At 46.5% G+C, this 23,737-nt stretch overlaps 1 protein-coding gene across 2 annotated transcripts; it reads left to right on the forward strand.

Annotated features, from left to right (window-relative positions):
* Positions 1–2,523: 2,523 nt before the first annotated feature.
* WBP2 (WW domain binding protein 2) lies at positions 2,524–11,926 on the forward strand. 2 transcript variants are annotated; one of them, XM_065415587.1, is made up of 8 exons: positions 2,524–2,724; positions 4,147–4,255; positions 4,795–4,930; positions 6,598–6,690; positions 7,041–7,178; positions 7,439–7,561; positions 9,255–9,331; positions 9,614–11,926. In XM_065415587.1, the coding sequence occupies exons 1-8, from the start codon at positions 2,666–2,668 to the stop codon at positions 9,665–9,667; spliced, it is 789 nt and encodes a 262-aa protein (XP_065271659.1). In that variant the 5' UTR covers positions 2,524–2,665; the 3' UTR covers positions 9,668–11,926. The 2 variants fall into 2 exon arrangements, with proteins under 2 accessions (XP_065271659.1, XP_065271660.1); XM_065415588.1 differs by having other exon boundaries at positions 9,255–9,316.
* The last annotated feature ends 11,811 nt before the right edge of the window (positions 11,927–23,737 follow it).

Here is a 23,737-nt window from a genome sequence, read left to right on the forward strand (position 1 = left end):
CAAACAGTTCTCACTTATGGGATTGTAAACTGGATGTGAGCCCAGAAAATATGAGTGTTTTTGCCACTACTGAGCCAGCTAGGAAATTTCCTTAGAAAAACCATGGCGTGAACCACAGCAAAATACATTGGTTCAAAAATAACTTGTAACTCACATCGTGCCAAAGCATTTTACAACCCTAAACGCTCACCCGTGAAGTGCAGTTGCTCAGCAGGGCACAAGCAACACCGCAAATCATTTTAAGCAAGGAAGAGTTCTGTGTCCAAGTGAACCGTTTCTTGCCAGTTCAAGGGAGCTCCAAATCTGGTCAGAAGCAAATGTTAGCAGAAGATATTTATGTTTCCAAACACTCTTAAGAACTGTCCCCAAAAAGATGAGAATAAATCTTTGGATTATACCTACTACTATAGTATAGAAAAATATAGACCCAATGGGGTTTAATAGAAAAGAGAAAATCTGAACTGCCTTTTTAGCTCAGTTCTCTGTTGAGGCCAGTGATGGTTTAAAACGGGTCTGCAACCTTTCAGAAGTGGTGTGCCGAGTCTTCATTTATTCACTCTAATTTAAGGTTTTGCGTGCCAGTAATACATTTTAACGTTTTTAGAAGGTCTCTTTCTATAAATCTATAATATATAACTCAACTATTGTTATATGTAAAGTAAATAAGGGTTTTTAAAATGTTTAAGAAGCTTCACTTAAAATTAAATTTTAATTTAAAAAACCCCCGGGGGCTGCAAGAGGTGCTGGCTCAGCTGCTTCTTTAAAGGCGGCTCGGCTGGGACGGGCTCAGAGCGGCGCGGGAGGCAGAGGCCGGTGCAGGCGGCAGGGAGTGGCGCGTCCCGGGGAGCCCAGCGGCACAGTGAGCGGCGGGGATCGCTAGTTCGTGCCCCTGCAGGGCTGGGCTGGCTGCCCCAAAATTGGCCAGAATGCCGCCCCTTACAATGTGCTGCCCCAGGCACGTGCTTTCTCGTCTGGTGCCTGGAGCCGGCCCTGCCCAGCTCTAACCAGTCCTCTGCTCCTTAGTTCCACAAAACAGTCTCTCAAGCACACTGAGGCTGAGCATCTGAAAGAGGAATTTGGAAATTAATTTCTTGTTCATTTAAAAGATATGTTATGCGCCAGCAATTCTATTTGTTCCTCCACTGCTCTGAGTGGAGGAACTTACTTGTTGCTGGGGCGAGCAGCAGGCAAAAGAGCAAGACCCACAAAACAGATCGAATCCAACCCTACCAAGCAATTAACTTCTCCTTTATATTTAATACTATTTCTGAGCTGTTCACTGGCTGTTTTCTCTCCTCCCACTTCCTTCTTCGTTGGTGACGCTTGTTTTTAGTAAAAGTAGTAACCATTTATTTAAGTCTAGGATAGGGTGACCAGATGTCCTGATTTTATAGGGACAGTCCCGATTTTGGGGTCTTTTTCTTATACAGGCTCCTATTATCCCCCATCCCCTGTCCCGATTTTTCACGTTTGCTGTCTGGTCACCCTAGTCTAGGACCATAGCTCCCTACAGGACTTTTCGAGCTGCAATGCTCCCAACGTGATGCAAATTCGACTATCTCAGCGTTGTGTTGGTGCAGCCTTGTGGAGTCCTGTACACCCAGGGTCAGGCATTGATTTAATTAGATGTACCTGAATATTTGGATGCTAATTTCTAAAGTGTATTGTTAAATTTATTCACCTAAATTTTGGTTATTGCTGATTATGTACGATATGTATCTTATGACTTTTAAAACAAACTTTGTATTTGTGGATAATCTAAGCACTATACCCAGATGTACAGACACTCTTTTCTTAATCTGTATATATATATATATATATATTTAACATTAGCTTTAATAATATTTTAAGGGACAAGCATGGTGTCATGATGGAGATGTTTGTGGCCAGAGAGTTGTTTGCACCAGTCTGCAGGGTGATGTCGGCGCATCACAAGACGCTGACTCCTCCATGTGGGGTCCTTCTGTGCAATGTGATGGGGCAATGTGTTGACTTTTTGTGGGTCCATGACCTGAGATGTTTTGGGGCCAATGAGCGATGGGTGTGAGATATGGGGTCATAGGCCTGCCAGAGGAGGGGGATCCCAGCCCATTTGGACAGGACTCCTACAAACTACAGGGCACTCTGACAGGCCCATACCACTGAAAAGCACCTTCCCCCTATGAGTGCAAGACCCCATGCAGCCCCACCCCATCGACAGCCTTGGAGCATGTAGCAGGCCCACTGTGCAGATGGGGAAGCAGAAGGCCGACCTAATGCCACCTGCTACAGAGCAGCATGCCATGCTCCATGTCCCTTGGAGCAGACCATGGAGACTACATGCAACAGCCCATCTTTGAGAGACCCGTACATATCCCAGCATGCAACACTCTACCTCTAAGAGGCCCATGGGAACTACATATCCCAACATGCATCACTCTACCGCTAAGAGGCTCATGGGAACTACAGATCCCAGCATGCAACACTCCATCTCTAAGGGACCCCTGGGAACTAAACGTCCCAGCATGCCACGCTCCCGCCTTCGTGCCGTGCCGCTTTGCATGCTGGGCGATTCGGTCTCCGCGCACATCCCACTCCAGTGCTCTCTCGGTGCGCAGGCGCAGTGTCTCATCCCTTGGCCCGTGTCCGGCCGCAGCGGGAGGCCCGGGAGTGTGCCGCGGAGGCCATGGCGCTGAACAGGAACCACTCGGAGGGCGGCGGCGTGATTGTCAATAACAGCGAGAGGTGAGAGCCCCCCCTTTTTTTCCTGGGGGGCCGTTACCAGTGAGCAGCTCGAAGGGGGTGGGGTTTGGGTCACGTGGTTCCCCCCCTCCCCCCGCGTGGCTGGGTGAGACCAGGGCCCCCACCCTGGGAGCAAGCGCCGCGTGGCTCACCAGCCCCTCCCCCCCACACTGCTGGCATCCCCCCTCCCCCTGGCAGCTCCATCGCCCCCCCCCCCCCCGCGCCATGGCACCCTGGCCCCCGCTAACCCGCTGCCACGGGCCCTACGGGTGTCACCTGTCCGCCATTTCCCGCGATCGGCCCTGCCTGGAGATAGCTGCCCGGGGCTCAGTGCGCGCTGCCAGCTGCCCAGGATTAGGGGCTCAGGCTCATCCCTCTTGCCCCGTTCCTTGTGCCGCAGAGGTGGCCACCCTCCTTTGGGAGCTCACGGGCTGCCATGGTGACCTTTGGGCAGCACCAGGAATGGAGGTGACGCCGGTGAGCCCCAGCTCCACTCTCGCTCCTTGCCTTGCAGAGCCTGCGCCCCTTCGCAGAGCCTGCTCCTTCCCATCATACTGTGCTGCTGGCGCTGGCTGGGCAGATTTGCCTGTCCAGAGCTTGTGCTGGTGCTGCTGGGAGCTATGCTCTTTCCTGGGTAGATCATCTAGTGCCAATGGCATGGACCCCAGGCAGCATCCATCTCTTCTCCCCCCCCCCCCCCCCTTTTCCACCTGGTCAAACTGTGAGAACTCAGACTCTAGTGGGAATTAGATCTGTGTATCCCTCTCTGCCATTCAACAATCTCCTGCCCTTAGAAAGTTGCTCTTTCCTTCTGCTTTTGTTATTTTGTTAGTGGATGTTGTCCCTCATTAACATAGAGAGCACCCTGTTCTGCCACAGCAGGATAGTTCACTCTTCATGGCTCCTGTCCTCTGGGGCCTGTCCAACACTCAAGTTTTTGTACAATTTTTCTGCTGAGGCCTGTTCTACACATCGATTTCACTACTTCAATTAGGAGTGGGATCTCACACCAGTATAGTTTAATCCAGGTAACCCCCTGCTATCATGGACACAGTTATACCTGTATAAAGGATGTATAACTGCATCCACTCTAGGAGTTGCACTGATTTAACTTACCAGTTTCTAAATCAAAATAGCTAAATCTGGGAGCTGCGGGGGCAGTATGTGGAGCCCCTGGCTGCCCCTACGCGTAGAAGTTGGAGGGGGGAACATGCCACTACTTCCGGGAGCTGCGCGGAGTGGGATAAGTCCCGGATCCCACTCCCCGGCGGGAACTCGAGGGACAGATTAAAACGTCTGGAGGGCCGGATGTGGTTCCCAGGCCGTAGTTTGCCCACCCCTGATACAGGCCGTCAAATTTATACAAACTGCTCCTCTGGATCAAGTCCTAATAATGGGCCTCTTCTTTCCTTTGCTTGTTTGTAGCATTTTGATGACCTATGACCACATAGAAATTGCATTCAGTGATATGGAAAACATGCCAGATGCCTTCAAAGGGACCAAGAAAGGAAGTGTCTTCTTGACTCCATTTAGAGTAAGTAGTTTTCATAATAGGATCAGACACTTTAAATAGAGAGTGACAGAGAAACCTTCCTGGTTCCTGAAAGTATGGTTATCTAGTAGCCTTTGAAAATGGATGATCTTTGGACCTCAGCAGCATTCTGAATGCATTGTAAATCCTTTGTCAAAAGACATAAATACTGATTAGTTCCTGCAAGCAGCTATGTAGCCTGCCAAGGATCCTCAGGAGCTGAAAAGCAAATGCTTAATGCATCAGTTAAACTAATAATCATAACCATCTGGAGAGCAGCAAGCTGACTAGAAATCAGGAGGAGAGAGATCATAGCTAGTGTATGCTTCTAGAAGGCACTTCACATTATTGCCTCATAGCCTCAGCTTTCAGGCATCTTGCTGCTGTTCTGGAGATCTTATGACCTGCAGGGCTGATTTAAAGCTCCAGGCGTGGGAAGCAGTTTCAGCACATTGAGCTCCATTTTCTCACAGCAAATTGTCTCTATGCTTCATGCTTGTTTCAGATGTCGCTTACTATGAGTCTGCTCCTTTCCCCTGCAGGTTATCTTTGTGTCCAAAGGAAAGGATCCTATGCAGTCTTTCATGATGCCCTTTTATTTGATAAAAGATTGTGAGATTAAACAGCCTGTCTTTGGAGCAAATTATATCAAGGGGACAGTGAAAGCAGAGACAGGAGGTATGTAATTTTTGGTTACAGTAATGCTAGGATAGTTACATAGCGTCAGATTCAGAGAAATATCAAGTTTAGGCATTGAGCTAAACTGGGTGTTATCCAAATGGCTTAGTATTCAATACTATTAAAATGTATTTCTTTAAAAACTGTAACAAAAAAGTCTCTCCCTTCCCTTTCTCCCTGTCCAGTTACAGTGAATTGGTCTGTTCCAGAAACTGATCTAATTTCCGCTCTCTGTTCCGAATGTTAAAGTTCAATTGGCCAAATGATCTCATTGACGAAACATCCTTAAGTGGCTCATAACAGAGAGAAGGTCATGCCAACAAAATTCTAAGGGATGTCGATAAGCTATGGCCTGTTGAGATAACCCGTTCAATCCCTGTCCAGATGATTCTTTGCTAAACTTCTCTGCTTCTTCCTAAATCCACGTTCACTTTCAGACAAGTAACCAGAAACAGTTGTCCATCACAAATCTCTTGTGTAGCTCAAGGAAAGGTTGTGTTATTGCCACAAGACACCTTAGTGGTAAAAACCATCTCATGTCACTTTATTTTAACAGGAACTGAATAAATGGGCATTACATGTTCTATTTCAGGCTTGAAAGGGAAGAAGCAGTCTTGAAATTGGGGAGGCTGGTTTTAAAGGGGAACTTACATACTCGAGTGAACCTGGAGAGAGGGGGGAAAGACTTGTACAAATACGTATTTACCCAGTACTTCTTGTGTTCCTCCTTTCACTGTTACTGGAAACCTGTAATTTGATAACCTCTCTCTCATCCCCAGCTTGATTTCTTTTGCTTACTCTGGCACTGAAGTCATAATCCCGTGCTTAGGACACCACAGTCTGTGATCCTGGAAATCAGCATTATAGCTTCTGTGCAGGATCAAATAGGACAAATCAGCCTGTGAGGGGGTGCACACAGTGAGAACAAACTCTAAAAACCATGTAAAAGGCAAAAGGATTTGCCTAAAATTGTGTGAGCCTTTCCCAGAGGAGTTCCCCTTTAATAGGAATGTCGCTATAACACACACAAGCATCTCGGGTTTAGTTCACAAAGTAATTTAATTTTCCTGTTCTGACACTGACACTGATTCATTTCTGGTGTGGTGCTGGGACGTTTGGGCTGTTCTTGTTTATTTAAGCCTGAAACCTGGGATGTCACTCATATTTTTTTATCCTATCCTAGAACATCTTTCATACTATTTATGCTCTTTGCTTCATTGGGTACTCGACACCCCTGTCTAATTTATAGCTAATGATTGACTAGCTGTAAAGGCTTTTTAGCGAACTGGATTAACACAATCCCTGTTTTCTGCTCTAATCCTGTACCGAGCCAGAGCAAATCTCATGCTGCTGGTGTCATTGCCAACCACTGACAGACTATGACAATAGGCACACAACTTCAGCAACCTCTGATTGATGCTCCAGCTTCAGGTACCCCTTGACCTGAAACACCCATGGCCAACGTGTATTTTTCTAATCAGAGCATAATTATGATGATCCTATCCTTTTACCTGCAGGCTTTTAAGGTATTTGGGACAAAGCTAAAGTACTTTAGTGTTGCATGTGAGGGATCTATACAGATAGACCACAACAGTTGCCTCATAGCAGGGAGACTAAATAACATTGAAAAAGATTCTCCTCTTTCAACTGATTTTTCTCCTCTGCAGGTGGCTGGGAAGGATCTGTAACGTTCAAAATGACTTTTTCAGCTGGGGGCGCTATTGAGTTTGGACAGCGTATGCTGCAAGTGGCATCTCAAGGTACTGAAGTTTCAGTTTTAACAACAAGGCTAAATCCGGTAATGGTAGAGAGGGAGCTGACTCTTTTGTGTGGGCTTGTTACAAGCATAAGGTGCATGTGTCCTTCTTACAATAAGGTATGGCAGGATGGATTAAAATATTTTTGAATTTCAGCCAGTAACTGGATTTCACTTGCTTTTTTTTTTTTTTAAAACATTAATTTTACTCATCTGGTCAGCTGTAGATCTGCTTAGCCTATTGCACTCGTCTCCGAGTTTGTCTGATTTACTGCTGTGAAGAGGTCGGATCTGTCCTGACCTTGATTCAGTCCTTGTGGATCTGATAGAATCAACTTGCTTTTGTTTTCACAGCCTCTAGAGGGGAAGCTCCCAATGGAGCCTATGGTTATTCCTACATGCCGAATGGAGCTTACGCCTTTGCGCCACCTGCAGCCAATGGGGTGTACGGTCCCCCTCCGCCAGGATACCCCTACCCACCACCACCTCCTGGTGAGTCTGCGAACTGAATAAGGAAATCTTTCCAGTGACCAAATTAAAAGCAGGTTAAGGAAGAGGGGAAGGTGGATGGATGTATGTTTGGAGGTAACGTCTGGCTTGTTTTCAGGTTTGGTTCAGCGCCTTATGCAATTTAAGTACCTGAGCTTATTTAATTGTATTTAGTTTTCAGACTTGTTTTGGCTGTATATGGTCCATGGCTGACCCAAAGGAGCTGTTCCTACAATATTTTCATTTTCTTTCTTTCCAAGCAGAGTTTTACCCTGGTCCCCCCATGATGGATGGAGCCATGGGTTACATGCAACCTCCACCACCTCCTTACCCTGGGCCCATGGAGCCTCCAGTCAGTGGCCCAGACCTTCCTTCCACTCCTGCAGGTGAGAAGTGTGTCCAGTGGATTAGATCAGACCTCTGCAATGTTAGTAACATCAGTCACTGAGAACGAGTTGATCTACTACATTCCAGTATCATTTCTCTTCTCTCTACGATGGCCATGTAGAAATATGCAGCAAATAGTTGTCTATAAAGCATAATGAATATGAGCAAAAGCATTAAAATGTGATTCTCCTCTGAAAAGTAACATTTAAAATTGGCATAATCAAGGTTTCATGTACATCATCTCTTGGTGCTTTCAGAAACAACCTGCTCCATTTACAAGTTAAAACATATTTTTCCCCTAACTGCCAGTCTTGCAAACTCAGTTCAGTCTGACGGCCAAACTGGGGTCTTTCCAACAAGTTCATCAACAAATATTCTGCAGTTGGATCAATTCTGTTTCTGTGTGAGCCAGAAGCGAATCCATTTTGTTTTCCAGTAGTGATGATCATTCTGCAGGGCTACCAGGAGTAAAAAAACAAAACAAAACAGCAGTGTAAAAGCTTGTATTAGTCAGCAGATCTGACTCTGATATATGTAGGAGTAGATTTGATGAGTAAGAAGGTCTCGGTGAGAACAGAACGCTTTTCAGAATAGAAATGCTCTTATAAAGAAGAGCTTTCAGCGGCAGCAGGTCAATAGGAATCAGTCTGACTGTCATTCAGTGAAATGGAACAATGAGTGAAGCATGGTAGAAATCCATAGAGTTAAGCAGCATTTGTTTGGCACAGCTCTACCATTGTCTGCAGCATCCCATCAGAAAGCCAGAGGACTAAGCAGATCAAACCTTGTTAATCTTAGCTGCCCAGCTTTCGTCTGACCTGCCCATACTTCCCTAATCGATGACATTGGATGGGAGGCATATAATAGAAATGGGTCTGAAGTTGGTCACAAAACTCAGATTTGTAGTTTCAATTAAATGAGGTTTCTCAGAGTGATTTGGGACATTTTCTCAAGTTCTTGCATGTGAAATCGCTACAATCATGCAGAACAAACACTAAAATCACATGAAGCAAATGCTAAATAAGTGAGATTTTTAATACTGCTGGATCTCTGGTCTTCAAAGGAATTGGGGGTGGGGGAAGGAGCAGGTTTAGCACACCTCTTGAATCTGAATCCATAGCTGTTCAGCTCAGGACTGGCACTTGCAAAAGGTGGTGGGTCCATGGGGCTGAACGCAAGACTTCAGAGTCAGGGGCAGCCCCACGATCCAGGCTGCTCTTGTGGATTAGCCTTTCCTAAGGAGTGAGTTCCCCACAGCTGCTATTAAAGCCTCATTTTTCTATTGCAAAAAGTCTTTGGATCATTGCCTTCGGGGAGCATTGCCTGTGATCGGCTGGTCTTCAAAAGCAGCTGTTAGCATTTGTTCCATGGACAGACCAAAACCCCGATGGCAACTGCAAGTTGATGTGGCAGGATATTATAGCACCTTCAGTGCTGAGTCCCACAGGACCTGCTGATCTCCCTGGTTTCTTACTGGGCAATACTATAGGGACTTGATTCCTCACCCTCTGCCGTTTGAAGGGGTCCCACTAACTATGTAGCTTTGTGTTGTTGTTGCCACTTTGTAGATCAGGTGGGTACAGAACTGAGGGTTGGTCTAATACCTGGTAGGCAGAAACATGCTGGGCTGCAATGTCACCTAATCTTCCCTGCAATGTCACCTAATCTTTGACCTGTGTTTGCTTGCAATAGCTGAAGCGAAGGCTGCAGAAGCTGCCGCCAGTACTTATTACAGTCCAGTCAACCCTCATAATGTCTACATGCCCACAGTAAGTTTCACGCATTGTTCTATATGTAATAAACAACTGTATGTTGACTGTGTAAAGGGGGGCAGAGTCACTCTAGAGGGAATAGTAAATGTCCCAGGAAATTAGATTAAATGTTCATAATCTGGATAGTGATCATGTACGGATAGTAGAGGGTTAAAAGCAGCAATATTGATTGTGTTAACAGCCATTGTTCCTGTTGGAGAAACAGGGTTTGTTTGAACTAATTGATTTCCTAGCTGTGGATTTATGTTCCTTACATATTTTTCCCCTCTTCTATTTTAGGACCAGCCTCCCCCTCCTCCTTACTTCCCACCAGAGGACAAGAAGACCCAATAAGCTGAAAAGGAACCTCTCCATGATGCATTGCTTCCTTATTTTCCATCTAGGTGAATCTTGGGGTGGGGTGTACAGCTTTAAGGAGTCATAGTCTTCCCTCGAGGCAGGTACACACACACAGACACACACAGACACACACACAGACACACACACACACAGAGTGAAGGAAGAGATTTAAAATGTTCTGGACTATCACTTACAACCCTGAAGGTTTGTTACTCCCTGCTGTCAAATTCCTGCTTTCCCTGTGCCCAGTGATAGCTAGAATATCCGTGACAGTTTCTCTTGCATCCCTTCTCCACCAGTACACTTAATATAGTCCTCCTTTGAATGAGGTGACTGTTCCAATTTTAAAGCTAACAGATCCCTAACACTGAAACAAGACTTGTCTTAACTCTAGAGAATTCCCTTCAGCCTGGCGCATCTCATCTAGCTTTCATCTGCTCCATAATTGCATGGGGGAAGCTGCGGAGGCAGCTCTGGGCTTCGGAAGGAAACTGATACCTATTGCACTTCTGTCCAGTGTTTAGGAAACTTCCCTCACCAGGGACACCTGAAATATTGCTGTACCCCCACAAAGTGCACTGTTGCGTCCTATCTTGGTGCAGTCAAATTTGATCTTTTGAGGAAATGTTTGACTCTCCTTACAAGGCTGTGTAGTGGCACCTACCTATACCTTGGGTCTATTGGGGCATTAGAATGTCCTGCTGTCTCTTTCCCAGTAAGATATGGGTCTTAGATCAGTAATCCTGGCTATTCCTTTTCTAGTCATTAATGCACCTTGGGTTTTTTTTCTTTCCAATAACGCAAGCTGCACTTTCTGACCAGTGACGCGTCTTACTGACCAGTGATGCGTCTTAGACTGTTCAGTTGAGGTGGGTGTGGAAATAGTTGTGTAAACTCCACCCTGGAAGAATTTGGGAATTGTGTGTGTCGTTCTGACTTGGATGGGAGAGCATTTTTCCCCTGACTGGGTGGAGCTGAAACATCATCATACTCTGCTTTCCTGATGCTTCCACCCACCCCTGCAAAATGGTTCCCAGATGCATCCTCTTCTGCTAGTATAACCAGGAGCATGTGGGAAAGAGTCGCAGACTGATGACTCTGTTCTATGTTTCATTCCCTTTGTGAGACTGAAGACGGTCTTGTTGCACTCTGGAAAGACTGAGGGCCTGATTCTTCTCTCATGTTGCTTTTAACTTCATTGTAATGTCATCAGATTCGTTACTGCTCATTTTTCCAGGAGGGAGATCAGAATCTGACCCCGAGAGGGCTGCGTGTCCTAGATTTCCTTCAACAGAAGGAAACACAAGTGCTGAGATTCCTGGTCTCTGGAGTGCCAAGTTACCAAGCCAGCGTCTCTCTAGTCGCTGACAGGAGGCCCTCCTCCAACACTTCAGAACAGATTTGATTCCTGAACGTCCTGGCTTGTTTGGCGTACTCAAGCTGATTTGAGCTCCGTGATGAAAGTTCACATGCCAGTCCTGTCTTTCCGAGTTAGCAGCAGTTGTAAATCACCTCCCACCACTATAGCAATGGCACTCCAAGCAGAAGTATGTAGAACAATGTGTTCACTTGCAGTTGGATTTAATTTTTGGAACTAGCCCTTCGGTGCCGGTTATCCAGGAGAAAGCAATGTAGCACAGCTTAAGAACATTCCTTTTTTTCATCACTGGACCGTTGGTTAGTGCTCCCAGACCAGCTATGAATTTAATTATAAATAACACTAATCTTACGCTTTCACATGGGCTTTTCAGCTCCGTTAGAGATTCAAGCATGCTTGTTCCATAATGTCATTTTTTTTATATTGATTTCAGTAGCAGTCACTGTAGTACTTGGAACCTCTGTGGGACTGATCAGTAACCAGCTGTGGGAGAATCCTGCAGACTTACATATGAATCAGATTTGTAGATTTCCTTTGGGAGAGCAGTGCACAGCTCTTCCAAGCAAGTGTGCTGAAAGATCATGTGCTAAGGAAGCTTGCTGAAGTTTACTGCATGCAACGTGCACGAAAGACAAGGCCCACCTCCTGTTTTCTTTTAGTTTGATCTCCTGAAAGCTTTCTAGCTGACTGGTCATATTGCTGCTCTGTGCACTGACTTTTCTAGATTTGCTGTTGAAATTGCAGTGATGTAAAGAAATGGGTATTTTAAAAAAAGTATTTATTTTGAAGTTGAATTAATATATAAATGTTTAAAAAAGTTCTGAATGCAGGTTTTGTTTTGCTGAGACTGTGAAGTAAAGATAAATTCGCTTGATGCTCTTTGTGCCTGTGCGTTTGTGTGTCACGCTGGCCTCACCACAGGCAGTGGGATGGAAGGATTGTCTTGCATTTAAAGCACAAGGGCTGGCGGTCAGGAGACCTGGATCCTATTCCTGGCTCTACCACACATTTCCTGTGTGACCTTGGGTGAGTCACTTAATCTGTCTTCAGCTTCCCTGTTTCTAAAATGGAGATGATGGGTAACATTTTCCACAGCGCCTGAGTCATTTAGGAGCCTACGTCCCATTCCCCTAGGTTGTTTAGGTGCTATTGGCCTTTCCTGGGCCAAATTCATTCATTAAAGTGCTCTGTGGTCCTTGGATGGAAAGTGCTGTAGAGTGACAAAGTATTCCAGTGAAGTATTAGCATAGGGTCTCCTCAGGCTTTGGGGACCCTGAATTCCTGGGATGACCGTTTTCACCCCGTGTTCTCTAGGATGCAGTGACTTACAGTCAGCTCCAGCTTGAAGAACCAGTGTGCTCACTTAAGGCCAAATGCTGTGAGATGGTGAACACCTTCAGTTCCCGCTGAAGTGAGTGGGAGTTGAGGGCGTTCAGGGGTCTGATCCATAGCAGGAAACCAGAAGCCTCAGCCCTACTCCTCTTCCTTCCTTCCTTCCTTCCATGAGCTGTAACAAGCCCCTTGAACACACCTGATATTCACCCACTCACTGACATGACCATCTTCCAAACCCACGTTTCTAGCTACTGCACACTCAGCCTCTGGCAACCTGCCAGGCTATGTTATTTATATAACTTGAACCAGAGGCTTGCTTAGCTGTTGGGTTTTTCCCTAATGAGATGAAGATGGGGAGGGGTGCAAGACAAGACGAAATGGAATCTTATAGCACAGCAAGATCCCAGTAAATCCTGTTTTATGGATTACATTTGTTATGAGTCTAATTTCAAAGCCAGCAATAGTTTCTGCTAGCTTCCCGGAGTGTAGCCTTGGAGATGCCTTAAAACACTTCCCATGGCTCTAGCAGAGTGCTTTGTACTGCAGGGATCCTACACTTGGCTTTTATGCCCTTCTGTGATTTCCTTTTGCCCAAGCACAGAAAATCCCAGGGAATTCATGGTTGGGTACAGTGCTGCCTGTGCTCCTGCCCCCTGGGCCTTTCCCTGCAGCTGTGGTATGTACTGTGTGACTTCACAGCCCGATTAATCCTGCCTCTGCTGGATGTGCCCCAGAGAAGAAACACGGACACGGGGCTCTGCTGACAACTGGACCCGGTGCTGAAAGTGAGTGTCTTCCCTTGGGCTCTTTGCTAGCTCACTAAAGGCACTCACATCTGAAAACTGAGCGGGGAAGGTGTCTCCTCCCAAGTCCAGTCCAGTGGAGGTTCTGAGATAAGCAGGTAGAGAGTCATGTCTGCTAACAACTGGATACGCTCCAGGGGGACGGAGCAAGTTGGGACCGGACAAATGTTTTCCATCTGAAGAATTGAAATCGGTTGGCTAAATCAGCAGTCTCTAACCCTTTTCGTTGCAGTTCCTCTTGCAATAAGTTGGAGAACAAGTATGCTTCCCACTCACCGTGCCCTGGCATAGTTGTGAATCTGATTGAGGGGGCAATAGGGTGTGAGTGAAAGGATTTGGGGAGGGGGGTGGATCACTGTCATAGCTGAGAAGATTTTTGCAGCAGTTTTGAATAGATTGGGGAGCTGTGAAGCAAGTGTGAGGAAGGCCCAAGATGTAGAGGATGCAATAGATGAGCCGTGAGATGATCAAGGCTCGGACCAGGATATTCAATTCAATGGAGCTGTCTGGGTTTAACTGGGGTCAGATTTAATCAGAATCCATCAGGTTCAGCAGTGAAATCAACATAGAAATGGAGCCTTGTCTCTACACACTAGGAGTAGAACAAATAGAGAACACAGTACAGACCCAGTGATAGTCAGAATCCTTTCCTCTAAAATGGCTGCTAACTCAACAGACTGATTAAATCTCCCGCTTCCCCCCAAGTGGCCACCAAATCTACAAACCCTGTTGAGCTACTGAGAAGCCATGTTGAGTATTTTGGCACAAGAAGAACACCTTCAGCTGCCTGCGGGAGACAGGGTGGCCTAGTGGATAGATCTCTAAACTGGGAGTCAGGAGACCTGGATTTTCTATTCCTGATTCTGCCACTGAGCTATTGCATGACCTTGAGCGAGACACTTCATCTCTGTGTTTCAGTTACCCCATCTGGAAAGTGGGGGTAATGGTCTTTCCTTTGGAAAGTGCTTTGGTATCTGCAGATAAAAAGCTCTAGGGAGACATTACGTCTTACTGTTAAGAACCTGATGCAGAGGTAAGTGGCATGGATGCACTGCCTCCGCTTGGAAGTGGGAGCAGAGGGCAGGAAATGGCATAAATTAATACGTCTCCAGATCTAGTTTTGGCATGTTGGATCTTTAATTAGTTCTAAACCAGCGCTAAGTCAACATCATGTGATCCTAAAATCATACCATTGCAATGTGTCATTTGGACAGTCTTCTATTTTATGTGTTTTTGTCCCTACTGAACCAATAAAAAGGTTTTTAAAAACCCCCACAGATTTTAGGAGCTTATTAGATCCTGAAGTCTGTAAGTGCTGATGGGAAGATAGCAATAACAGAGGCATCAGTGGTTAGAGCACAGGACCTGGAGTCAGGAGTTCTTCACCTGGCTCTATTGCTTATTCTCTATTTGAGATTGGGTAAATCACTTAATCTCCTTGCCTCTGTTTCCCCATCTTTAATATGGGGATATTTTCCCTGCCTCACTGGGGTGTAGTGAAGCTTAATGAATGTTTCTAAAATGCTTTGAAATCCTCTGATGAAAACTGCTACTACAAAAATTCCGGGTACTGTTGATTAATTCTCTCCCAACACCTTTGAAATATACAACTTTCTACAACTCTGCTGCTGCGTTTTGCCTGCTGCTCTTGTTCTAATTCTGTGGACATCGGAACTAATCTGTGGTATCTCTAATGAGCCCATCCCCGTAGTACTTGTTAGCCGACTAGACGAACCTTCCAGTTATCGAGAATGGGGAAACTAATTGGCTGAACTTCTGTTCTGACTTGCTATTTGAATGGTTCTGGTAAGGGCGGATGCTTTTACTTTAGGCTCCATTCCAACTCTGACAGATGCCCGCAGGAGTTGGTTCAGGCCCTCAGTTTGTTTTTGTTCGGAAAGCGGAACCCTGGAAGCAAGGCAGACCAGTCCCAGCATGCGCGTAGTCCTGCTGAGATCATAACAAATGCACTGTTGTTATCCTACTGAGCAGAACTCCTACTAATAAAATCTGTGTTTTGCATTAATTTACTTCCAGCCGGAGCAGCTGAGTCATGTAATTCTGTTTCTGGGATTGCAGTGGAACAAGCCTGGCTAGCCAGCTACCCCATTCATATCCTGCATGTAGTTTTCCTTCCAGTGCCTGCAGGGTTGCTGCCTGCCTTCCTATAATCAGTAACTAATGGAAAAAAGCAATTGATTATGTCTCTGGTGATCGAGGTGGTCTGACCTATAGGCAGTCACAGCCTGGGAAGCAGGCTCTCATAGCAAATGCAAATGGGGACAGCAAGGGGCAAAGTTCAGCCTGAAATATTTAAGTGGCAGGCGTTGCAGGGAGTGTCCCTGTGAATGAATCTCTCCTGATCCCCTCAGGTAAATGGGTTTGGTTGGTTTGGCTGCGTGTTTGAGTTTCCTGAGAGAGAGCAGCTGGAAAAAGGTTTGTGTCATGCACCTACCTGTGTGGGATTGAGACAATGGGCGGCCGTCGGTGTGTTTGTTAAAATTGACTGCGACTGAGGGCTAGTTCCCAGGCTTGGATTGAATCTGTGGAAGGAGGCTGATATGCTGGGGGTGGGTTTGAAATGGCTAGATGCACACGAGCTTGGAAAAGAGGGGATGTGAAACCTTGGGGCGGGGGCTTTGTGAATTGTCATCCTGCTTGCAGTCCAGGGGCAAAAAATTGTGTCAGCATATAGAACATTGTATGTGATTATATTATATCCTTTAAAGTTGGGGGTGCAAATAGTGGAGCATATAGACCTATGAACGGCCTGGAGGGGGGCAAACAACACTCCTGTTGCTGTCATGCTGGGCAGTGCTCACAGCTCCATTCACTAGAGTGAGTCAGTCATGTTACATTGGGCTGATCATGGGATTAAACTCGGAGTTGGTATTAGAGTCCCGCTTGCTCTGGTGCTATCTGTTTGCTGCTGTGGCAGGTCATACGGTTAAATACTTCTGCTGCTGCTGCTAATAGGTGGATGTGAAAAAGGGCTGGATAATTGTATGAGCAATAATGTACATTTATGCCAGCCAACAGGGCGATCAAATCTCATGCTTTAGGGTGTAACCGATCATTGGGGGAGGGGAGTCAGGAAGGAACTCCACCCTACCCACCCCCATCTCCATGGGTAGCATTGAGAAATTGACCACTTGTGCAATAGGATGCTTTCACTGAAGCAGCAGCAGGAATTGCTACTCTGGAGCAACAGGTATTGGCCCTTTCCTGGCTATGATCTGGTATGGAAAACCCCACCTTTCTAAAACTTCCCTTTACGCCGTTCAAAGGTAACTTTCAACTCTCTGCTGTAGGTCAGTGCAGTTAGCCCTGTAGGGCCTGGCTGCTGGCTGGCTGAGGGTATGTCTACACTGCGATAAAAAAACTGGGGCACCAAGTCTCAGAGCCTGAGTCAGCTGAGTCGGGCTCATGGGCTGCGGAGCTAAAAATGGCAGTGTAGACGTCTGGGCTCAGGTGGGAGCCTGGACTGTGGGACCCCTAGACAGCCTGAGTCTAGGTGTCTGCACTGCAATTTTATAACCCCACAGCCCAAGCCACGCAAGCCCAACTTATCTGACCCGAGCCAGCCATGGGCGTTTTATTGCAGCGTAGACATACCCTCTGTGTCTTGATCCGTATATCCAGGGACTGCTGACAGGGCTGGCCTTAGGGGAAATGGTGCCCTGGCCTCCCCCCCCATCACTCCTAGCATCTGCTGCCTCCCTGGGCTCTCCACCCATTGCCCCCAGTCCCACTGCCTCTACCCCTCCCGCATTGACCTGAGCTCCCTTCCATGGCTTTGCACCCCAGGCCTGCCCTGCTCCTCGCCTCTTGACCACATCACCCTGGGTGGTCACCCACGGCGCCCACCCGTAAGGTCTCAGTACGGGGCTCTCGGCTCTGAAATGTGTTTCCTCCACTGGCCCAAGTCTGCCGCTCTTCAGGGCCCATTTCTTTTCTCAGGCTCTCACCTGTGTGGGGAAGAGATGATTGTGGGGTGAGTATTTAGTTTGTGGGTGGGAGTCTCTCAATATTGAAGCTGCTCAATAATCTCATGTATGGTGCTTGGGCACATATAGTAGGCATGTTGGGTACATTAATACATAAAATATCTGGTTGCCCAGGCAACATGCTGAGTCTGGATCCCAGATGTGAGTTCAAACCACTTGACATTGCCTTTCTCAGAAGCATCTGACTTGGTCTCAAGGGGACGCTGATGTGTGTTAGCGTCTAAAGGCTCTAGAACGGTGTGAAATTGGTGAGGGAATGGCCTATGAACTCTGAAGCCTCCTTTCCTGTCCCTCCAAAAGCAGTGAAACAATGACTGTTTCCCTGAGTTGTGCTATTATGGATGCTGCTACTGCAAATATATGGAAGTGAATAACCAAAGGAGACTGAGGTTGAATTCATCTTAATGGGAAATGATCAGGGAGGGGAAAAAAGTAATATTGCCACATGTATTAAAGATTAAATTAGTAGAGAGAAAATGTTATTTTAAGCTTCTGAGGAGAATTGCAAACTGAACAAATAAAATATCAGTTTTTTAAAAAATTGGACAATGTCCTCCATAAGCCAGAGGCCACTGAAAGCTCGTTAAATCTAATTAAAAAGAACCATGGCTAAATTATCCAGGGCAGTAACTGGAGAATTTAGCAGGAGGAAGGAAAAATCAGCCAAGGTCTGAGTCTGAAACCACTGGGCTCTCCATTAATTCTTTAATCATGGCTGTGTTGGGCTTGTCTCAACCCCGCTGCTCTCCAGAGGAATGCTGGGATAATGATCAGTGTGGAAGGGTTTTACCCCTTCCTTGCCCCTGGAACCCGCAGTCCTGAGGAGGACACTTAGTGGTGGAACGTCCTGTCCTGACCTACCAGGTAATGCAGCCCAAGCTGGAACAGCTTGTTCCCTGGCATGTTGTGCCATGCCAAAATGGTTATTGTGATAACCTCTAAGAATTTCTGAGCTGGTCTTGGAATCAGCCCTGGTACAGAGCTTATGGAGTAGGTCCATGTCCGGTGCGATACTAGGTGCCCATGTGCAGCTGCTCTACGGTAGCATAAATGGCACAACCAAATTAATATTATTGGAAAAGGCCAAGAGAGAAACTTGTTAGTTACACAATTTGTTCACTAAAAACCATCCCCATATCTTCAGGAACCCAGCATCTCTGTGGCTCGGCGGAGACATGATCGCATGTTGTCTTTTGATTGGGAGCATTTAATGTAAAAACTATGCACCCTGCACTGTGGTTCCCTGTATATGTGAAAATGCGTGGTACTGTATCCTTAGGATGAGAGCTTAAACAAAGCTCCTGTCTGCCCTGCATTGGCATTAAAAGTCCCCGGCACTTCTTGTAAGAGTAGGTGTTTGCCCTGGTGTCTAAAATTCCCTAACTGTGGGGCAACCATACCGTGCATTTGCAGTTTCTTGTCATCCAGCCCAGAGGTGGCTGCTTTTCTGCAGTGCTGTAGTTGAAGCAGTTTGGGGACCCCTCAGGATGGAAGGCTTTCTCATATTTCTAGGCAGGATACCAATAATCTTGGTCCTCCTACTCCTCTTGACTGTGTGTGTAGCTAACAGAGTGCAGCACAGAGAGGGGATGCGTTGTGGAAGAGAAAGGAATTTGATTTGCATCCTATTCAAGGCAAGGAGTGGCAGCTAGCAGAATGCACTGAACATACACTCCTGGAGAGACTGATGCTGGGAGGCTTCGTCAGGTGATGCGATGACTGGGATTTTGAGCCCAAGGAGAGCAGCATTAGCTCAGAGAATCTGAAGAGGAGGAGAAGGGTATGTTATGATTGCATGATGAAATTTCTTTCCGTTTTTATGCTGTAGCCTTCTTGGGTTTTTCCTTATGACTTGTCAAACAGTAACAGGCAGGGCAGAGTTTTGCATAGTCATTCGACCCAGCCTCCTCCCTAGCAGCCCCCTGGGTGTTAAAAGGAGAAGTGAGTGGGACTCATGTTGAAATCATTTTTTCAACTTTGTGTGTATTTCCAGCCCAGTGATCAAGATAAGAGTGAGGAAAGGCTGTGGGCCCGCCGGCAGGATAACCAAGCCAAGAGGTAGGAAGACAAGCTGCTACTTACATTTACTGAGAATTGCTTTTAGCATTGGGTTCTTTTTAAAGGAGAAAATCCCTTTTAAAGTGACTTTTGTTGATCTGTTCAGTTTTCTCTGAAGACTCCCATAGCAGTGAATATACCCAGATCACTCAACTGTGGCATCTCATTTACCTTGGATGTATTCAATGCCGCTTTAAAACACTCTTTCAGAGGATTCCACTATTTGGTGCAACATACTCTAGTTTGGAGCACACCCAAGTGGCCCAGATTTCAAAAGTGACTTTGGGATCCCAGTTGGAGATGCCTGGAAGGGGGGGGGTCTAATTTTCAGAAAGTGCTAATGGTGTCTTTGCAAAACAGGCCCTTGAAGGTGTACTCATACTTACTCTGGAAAATCTTGGCCAGTATATTATAGCAGATCATTCCATTGCCATTCTCTTTGGGGTGCTCTACCAGTCTCTTGACCTGGGTTTTCTTGAGTAGTTTGCATGGGTCTGACTAGGTATCTGAGCTTTGGTGGTGGAAATTGTTCAGAGGAATTGAATAGGGTAGCTGAGATGCACAATATCAAGAAGCTCATAAATCCATGGTAGGAATCAGGAAGGGCAGAGATCAAGCTACCTGTGAACGTGTTGGAGGGTTTATCTTCCCTAGCAGAAGATCCATATTCAAAGCTTAGCAGGAGAGGAGAGCCAGAGAAGGGACAGGGAAGCGACAGGTTACAACAGTTGTGAACTCAGCCAAACACAGTTGTGGCAGGGTGTAGCTGCTACATGAAGTCATGTGTTAGACAAACTCTCCTTTGCAAAGATAAGGACTGTATTTGTGACTAATTGTATAACAGGTTATTTTAGTTTCTGTTCTGTGGAAAGTGCAAAGCATTCCAATAAGGGTTTTTATGTAGAATTTATTTTATTTTTTTCCGCACCCATGCTGTTGATTGCTAATTGTAATACTGATCATGACGCTGAATAAATGTGTCTTTTTTTTTAAATGTGCTGTGTAAGTTAGTCTGATATAAGTCAATTGAATGCTATCCTAGCTATATGAATGCTGCAGTACCTGCATGTAACTAGACCAGGTATACCTCAGCAATAGTCCACTGCAGTGTCACTGGGCAGGAACGGTCGTTTGTGGGCCATGTCAGGACTCCTGAGCTGGGTCCTGAAGATTAATGCCAGAGGCTGTGTGTATTAGCAGCTTCACAGCTGTAACCACCAATGGAATCTGTAGATTTAGTTGTGCTGCCTCCGTGTAACCCTTGTAGACAGGACTTGGGTATCCTGTACTCCAGCTGCCACCGATGCAGCTGTTGGTGAATTACAGCTGCAAAGTCTGCTAGTGTAGATGGGTCCAAAGACTGTCTTACAGCAAACAAAAGGGGCTAATTCCTCGCATGGTGCATATACCCATGTAAATCCTTTCTCATCAAACAAGATTAACTTGCCTGGACAAAGTATATCAGGATTCTGCCCCAGAAAGTTCATGTGAAATTCATGGTACTGGATTTTGGGAGTGGGGGAAGGACAATTAGTGTGTGTAACCAGTGCAATCTCCGGGTAGAAATACAGTAAAATCAGATATTTTCTCATAATGGTGTCTGATATCATTGTCACGCTCTTACTTTTGGGAGGAGCCCAGATGCAATGGCAAAGGCTGCCTGAATGAACCCCGGGCTGGATGGAGAGATCACATGCCCAGGATTCAACTGATCCCTAAGTTCAGGGCCAGCAAGGACCTCGCCCCTTCCATGCATACAGACTAGGGTTCGTGCACCTTCCCTTGCAACCCTGAGCAGGGTCAGCTGTAAGGTGCAGGTCTGTTTAGAGGGCATTGACCACTGTGATCATAATTTTAAAGTAGGTCAAATTTTGTATTTAAAGTACTTGTGTCCCCCGCCCGAGCCATGTTTCCGAAGAGCACTGCAGAACCAGGCTCTTGTGCATAAATGCAATGACCAGCTCAAACTTTTCGAGTTTAAAAAAACCTGTCCCTCGCATATTTAAACTGCTGCTTTCCATGTTTCTAATTTAGGAGTCTTAAATGATAAAACCACAGCGTTGTGGCTGGCCTGTGACTGAAGAATGTCTATTTCATTGGGTGTTTCTTTTCAAACCGTTTTTGATGGATTGTATTTCTTGAGCCTTCCAAAGGAAGGTGAAGCTGATACAAGGACTAACTAAACTCTTAAGTCCTCCTCTCTGCCCCTGCAGGGATAAGAGATTTCTGTGAGTTTTGTTACTTAACATCTGCAAGAACCCAGTGAAAGGTGCTGTCCGCTCATGGAGAGAGAATGGGTGTCTGTGTTTTATGCCACAGCTTCTTGCACCTCCTGTGAGCTGTGCTACATCAGATCTTGCTTTTGCAATCACAAGCTTTATTGCCTATCACACGGCACCTAAAAGCGAAGATGAAAACCGTTTCCAAAATCATTTTGCGCCTATATGTCTTCATTATTCAATTATGTTGCACTGGCTTCTGGGCATCTTGCAGATGCTGCTAAAGCAAAACACCAATAGATTCTGCTACTCTATGTAGGGAGTAGGGTGACCAGATGTCCCGATTTGGGGTCTTTTTCTTAGATAGGCTCCTATTACCCCCCACCTCCTGTCCCGATTTTTCACACTTGTTGTCTGGTCACCCTAGTAGGGAATAATAAAGCTGTCTGACCAATCATTCCAGTCCAGCATATGGGAGTTCAGGGGGGAGAAACCCTCTATCATCTAAGCCCAACATGAAGCAAATACTTGGCTGAAACTCCTGAAGGCTGGCAGACTCGGGCGGTGTCTACGCTCGAAGTGTTACTGGTATAAGAATACCAATAGACTATACCTACAAAGTGCTTCTAGTGTGGCTCCAGCTATACTGCTTTGCTCCAGTCAAGCAAAACCACCTCCACGAGCAAAACAAGCTATACCCGTAAAAGCACAGCTTATAACGGGTCTACACTCGGGGTTTTTGCTGGGACAGCTATGTCCATCAGGGACTGCCCTCGCTGTTCCAGCAGAAATCCATAGCGTACCCACGGTCTCAGGCTCCAGTTGGCCACCTAAGAGAGCGTGATCTGTAGCAGGGGATCAACGGATCAGTCAGTGTGACAGTGGAGAGGGAGAGAGGTGGCCCCTAAAGCTGAGCAGTGTAATGAACGGGAGAGGAAACAGCGCTGCTAAGGCATCTGCTCCCTGAACGTCTGGGATAGTAGCAAGAGGGGAGGGTTACAAAAGAAGGGTTTCCTCACCACAGTTCCTCCCAGGCTGTTGCAACCTGTGCACCCAACTGAAACTCTAATTGGAATGATCCCCCTGTGCAGCCCTGAATAGGAAACAAGGACCGAGACCTGTGGGCGACGCAGACTGAGATTGACCGGTCTGTGCTGCAGTAGGAAGGGGAGGAAGGGGTTTCTCTCCTGTGCTGTGAGGGAGTGTACACGCTCTTTGCCAGGCACTGTGCCCTTGGGGTTCATTGCTGGCCTTTGCAAATGAAAACCACTTGTCTCTAGCTAAAAAGGTTTGGCTCTCCAGAGCTGGGAGTGAAAGCAGATGCTATTGGGAGCCCTTGTGAAACTATGAGGGAGGTTTGCAGTGTCATTGAATGGTTATGAGCAGCTTTTAAAGGGTAAGGAAAGAACTCAGCCCTCCCACACCAGTTGCGTCTCCACCATCTGATCAATGGACTAGCATTAACCTCCACTTGGAAGGTCACTGGAGAGAGAGTGTGCTTATCCTGCCACTGGGCAGAAGGTCCTGGCCCAATTGTATGTCAGTGGCGGTGGGCAGAGGGGATGAGATGTAAAACTAGTGTCTGGCTGTCTGGATCTTTAGGGGATCTCATAGCATTTTTCACAAGAGTGAGGGCTGTTAACCCACATCCTGGCCAATTTTATCTCTGCCTACTTCAGCTTCCCCCCTGCATTTTCAGCTGGAAAGGAAATCCCTGTCTCACCCAAACCCAGCTGTTTAATGGTTTATTGGGTACTGTTAAACAGATGCTGAGTTTCACCCCAGAAGTGGTCGCAACTCAGAAGGTGCCTACCCTAAGCTAGGAAATGGTTGCAAGGACATCAGTGGGACGAAATGGCTAGTAGTCTCGCTTGCCCTTGTATAAGTGTTTTGGACATCGTCCAGGCACAGCACTCCTACCAGTGCTTTCTGGGACTCCTAAAGTACTAGCCCATAGTGCACATCATTGCTGCATAGAACATGCTCTCATAACCAGCCACTGCATTATGGGATGGAGTTAGCAGGACCAGCTGAACCGGTGCAGCTGCAACATTTGTGGCTTCCTGTCCCCATGGGGGAGAAATCACTGTAGATTACACAGCTTCAGAACAGAGTCAAAGCCCTCGTCCTGTGTGCTGCCAACAGCTGGTACCGCCAGTGCTTTTCAAATGCCGGAGATGGCTGCTGTGTGGACACCACTCTGTTCCCGATCTGCAGAGGATATGAGTCTGCTACAGCCCCAGCTATGGAGCCTGTCCTCTTTA

The sequence above is a fragment of the Emys orbicularis genome, chromosome 13, assembly GCF_028017835.1.
Source record: "Emys orbicularis isolate rEmyOrb1 chromosome 13, rEmyOrb1.hap1, whole genome shotgun sequence".
NCBI lineage: Eukaryota > Metazoa > Chordata > Testudines > Emydidae > Emys > Emys orbicularis.